Here is a 2,385-nt window from a genome sequence, read left to right as displayed (position 1 = left end):
AGTCACAAAATCTATTTAGAAAATGATTATTAAAAAAGCGCTGAAACTGAAGTGATTTTGTTCGGATGGATAACATTCGGGAGTGTTTATAATACAAGACAACTTAAAAACCCCATAATTCTCTTCATGAAGAAGAAGAAGAAGAACAAGTGCTTAGGGTTTAGAGAGGAAGCTCTCCACTGTCTGCAATAACAACTTTGCTCTTAGGAGTTCCACTTTGCTTCCCCTCAGCTTCAATCTTGTAGACAACATCCATTCCTTGTACCACTTTCCCAAACACCACATGCCTTCCATCTAACCAGCTTGTTGTCACCGTCGTGATGAAAAACTGCGAACCGTTTGTGTCCTCTCCAGAGTTTGCCATCGAAAGCAAACCTATTTTCCATTCACATTTTAAACCTTTCATGTCAGTTTATTATGACACACACTTGCTAAAGTTGGCTTGAGGCAAATAAATAACAATCACCTGGTCCGGTATGCTTGAGCTTGAAGTTCTCATCAGCAAACTTCTGACCGTAGATGGATTCTCCACCCATACCGTTCCCGTGTGTGAAGTCACCTCCCTGGATCATAAAACTAGGAATGATTCTATGGAACTTGCTCCCCTTGTAGTGTAGTGGCTTCCCGCTCTTCCCAACACCTTTCTCCCCTGTATCCCATAGAAATTTTTTCACAACATGGCACCAAGATCATGAACAACATACAACTCATACATTGTACAAAACAAATTCCCAAGTATGATCAGAAATGGTACACTCGTTGTCCGACTTGTAATAAAGAATATAATCAGCAGTAGCTTACCAGTGCAAAGAGCTCTGAAATTTTCTGCAACAAGGGAAACACACAAATTCATGGATTACTCTCTTGGATTAAAAAATAAAAAAAAAGGGTCTGGAGTCATGCTCAAAACACTTGTAATTAATTATACCTGCAGTTTTGGGAACAGTCTTGCCGAAAAGGCCAATAACAACTCGACCTGCAACATAACAGTAATCAGAGAATCAAACATCTAAAGAAATCAAGATCAGAGGAAACAAAAAGAAGTAAACATTAAAGAACATTTTCACAAAAGACCATATTCATACCAGCTTCTTTGCCGTCAATCTCTACATCGAAGTAAACTTTGTGAGTGATCTCCTTCAAATCTTCCTTTGCCTAATAAACACACCAAATCACAAATCGTTCATAACTTTCACAAGGATGCGTTTGATTAGCTTCAACTAGCGCAATACACAGCTGAAAACTATAGATTGTGGATCTGGATCATGGTGGTTTAGATTCAATTTCACGAAACGTTGACTAGATCCAGAATCGGGAGGATATAACAATTTACCTGGATTAAAGCCAGAGCAGCGAAAAGGAGTAGCGTGAGGAAGAGAATAGAGGTTGATCTCGCCATCGTCGTGATCGCTTTCTTTTCAATCGAGACACTGTGTGTGAAAGAGTAGCAGATCCCTGGAAGGAAGAACGCTTATGCTTCTGTTGTTTGATGGGCCCTGTTGATAAAATGCTAAAATACGCCGGACTTTTATTGGGCTTCGAATTGGGTTTACATTCCAAGAGCTCCAAGGAAGGCATGGCTGCAACATTCGCAGGAGAAAAACGAAGGTTTTAAGACGGTCCAACCATTTTTTTTTTTAAGACGGTCCAACCATATTCCCTTTGTTAACTGTTTTACTAGGAATGTCAGCGTTTTTTTTATCTATTTGAGATCAATACGTACATATCGTTTATATGTAGAAAATTTAGAAAGTTACTTTCGAGGTCTTTCGGTAAAAAATGTTAGCACAAGTACTAGAAATCACGTGAAATGAAAACAGAAAAAAAAACGAGGTAAATATGAAACGTAGATGAATACATTTTATCTCATTCGGAAATCAAAGCGTATCCATATTTCTTCTTTACCAATTAAAAGCAATCCAATTCAGAATGCATTGTTGCAAATCTTATATATGTAGAGTTACTTGATCTTATCATAGCCGTGTCCGTGTGTGTTGAACTTCACATGTAAGGAGATATTATCTGTTTTCAATTCTACTATCATATGATACCGTGCAACCCCCAAAAATTGTACTATCATGCTAACACTAAAATTGATTAACCAGTAGTACAAGATGCATCTACATGACATCTAATCTATTAATTTAAGATCATATTTTTATCTACTATTAATAAATCATATTTTGGTTGATGCACTTCATTCCTTTCTTTTTGGTTGTTTGACTGGGGATTTTCCTTCTTCTCAGACGCCTCTATCACAGCTTGTTGTATTTGAACTATGATACTGAAACGATGGTTTTACAAATCTTTTCCAAATTCACAAAACGTAATTGTTCGGTTTCCAATTTCTTAAAGTTGTCGATTTTGACTCGTTACCAGAAAGAC

General features: G+C 37.3%; 1 protein-coding gene across 1 annotated transcript; it reads right to left on the bottom strand.

Moving 5' to 3' along the window:
* On the bottom strand, positions 1-1,585 carry LOC106377253 (peptidyl-prolyl cis-trans isomerase CYP19-4). The gene is made up of 6 exons (XM_013817450.3): positions 1,334-1,585; positions 1,086-1,155; positions 929-976; positions 802-825; positions 467-649; positions 1-375 (listed from the first exon to the last, which is right to left on the bottom strand). Exons 1-6 carry the CDS (start codon positions 1,397-1,399, stop codon positions 161-163), a joined length of 606 nt encoding a protein of 201 aa, XP_013672904.1. The 5' UTR covers positions 1,400-1,585; the 3' UTR covers positions 1-160.
* Positions 1,586-2,385: the final 800 nt, after the last annotated feature.

This window comes from Brassica napus, chromosome C4 (genome assembly GCF_020379485.1).
Source record: "Brassica napus cultivar Da-Ae chromosome C4, Da-Ae, whole genome shotgun sequence".
In the NCBI taxonomy this organism is placed as follows: domain Eukaryota; kingdom Viridiplantae; phylum Streptophyta; class Magnoliopsida; order Brassicales; family Brassicaceae; genus Brassica; species Brassica napus.
Note: the sequence above shows the minus strand (reverse complement) of the source record. Positions and strands in the feature narration are given on the sequence as shown.

What these genes read in the sequence shown, in the direction of transcription:
- LOC106377253 (XM_013817450.3), bottom strand. Translation starts at nt 1,399, where the DNA reads ATGGCGAGATCAACCTCTATTCTCTTCCTCACGCTACTCCTTTTCGCT. An exon ending in CTGCTCTGGCTTTAATCCAG is followed by an intron (nt 1,156 to 1,333) that starts GTAAATTGTTAT and finishes TGTGTTTATTAG; the next exon opens with GCAAAGGAAGATTTGAAGGA. An exon ending in GATTGACGGCAAAGAAGCTG is followed by an intron (nt 977 to 1,085) that starts GTATGAATATGG and finishes GTTATGTTGCAG; the next exon opens with GTCGAGTTGTTATTGGCCTT.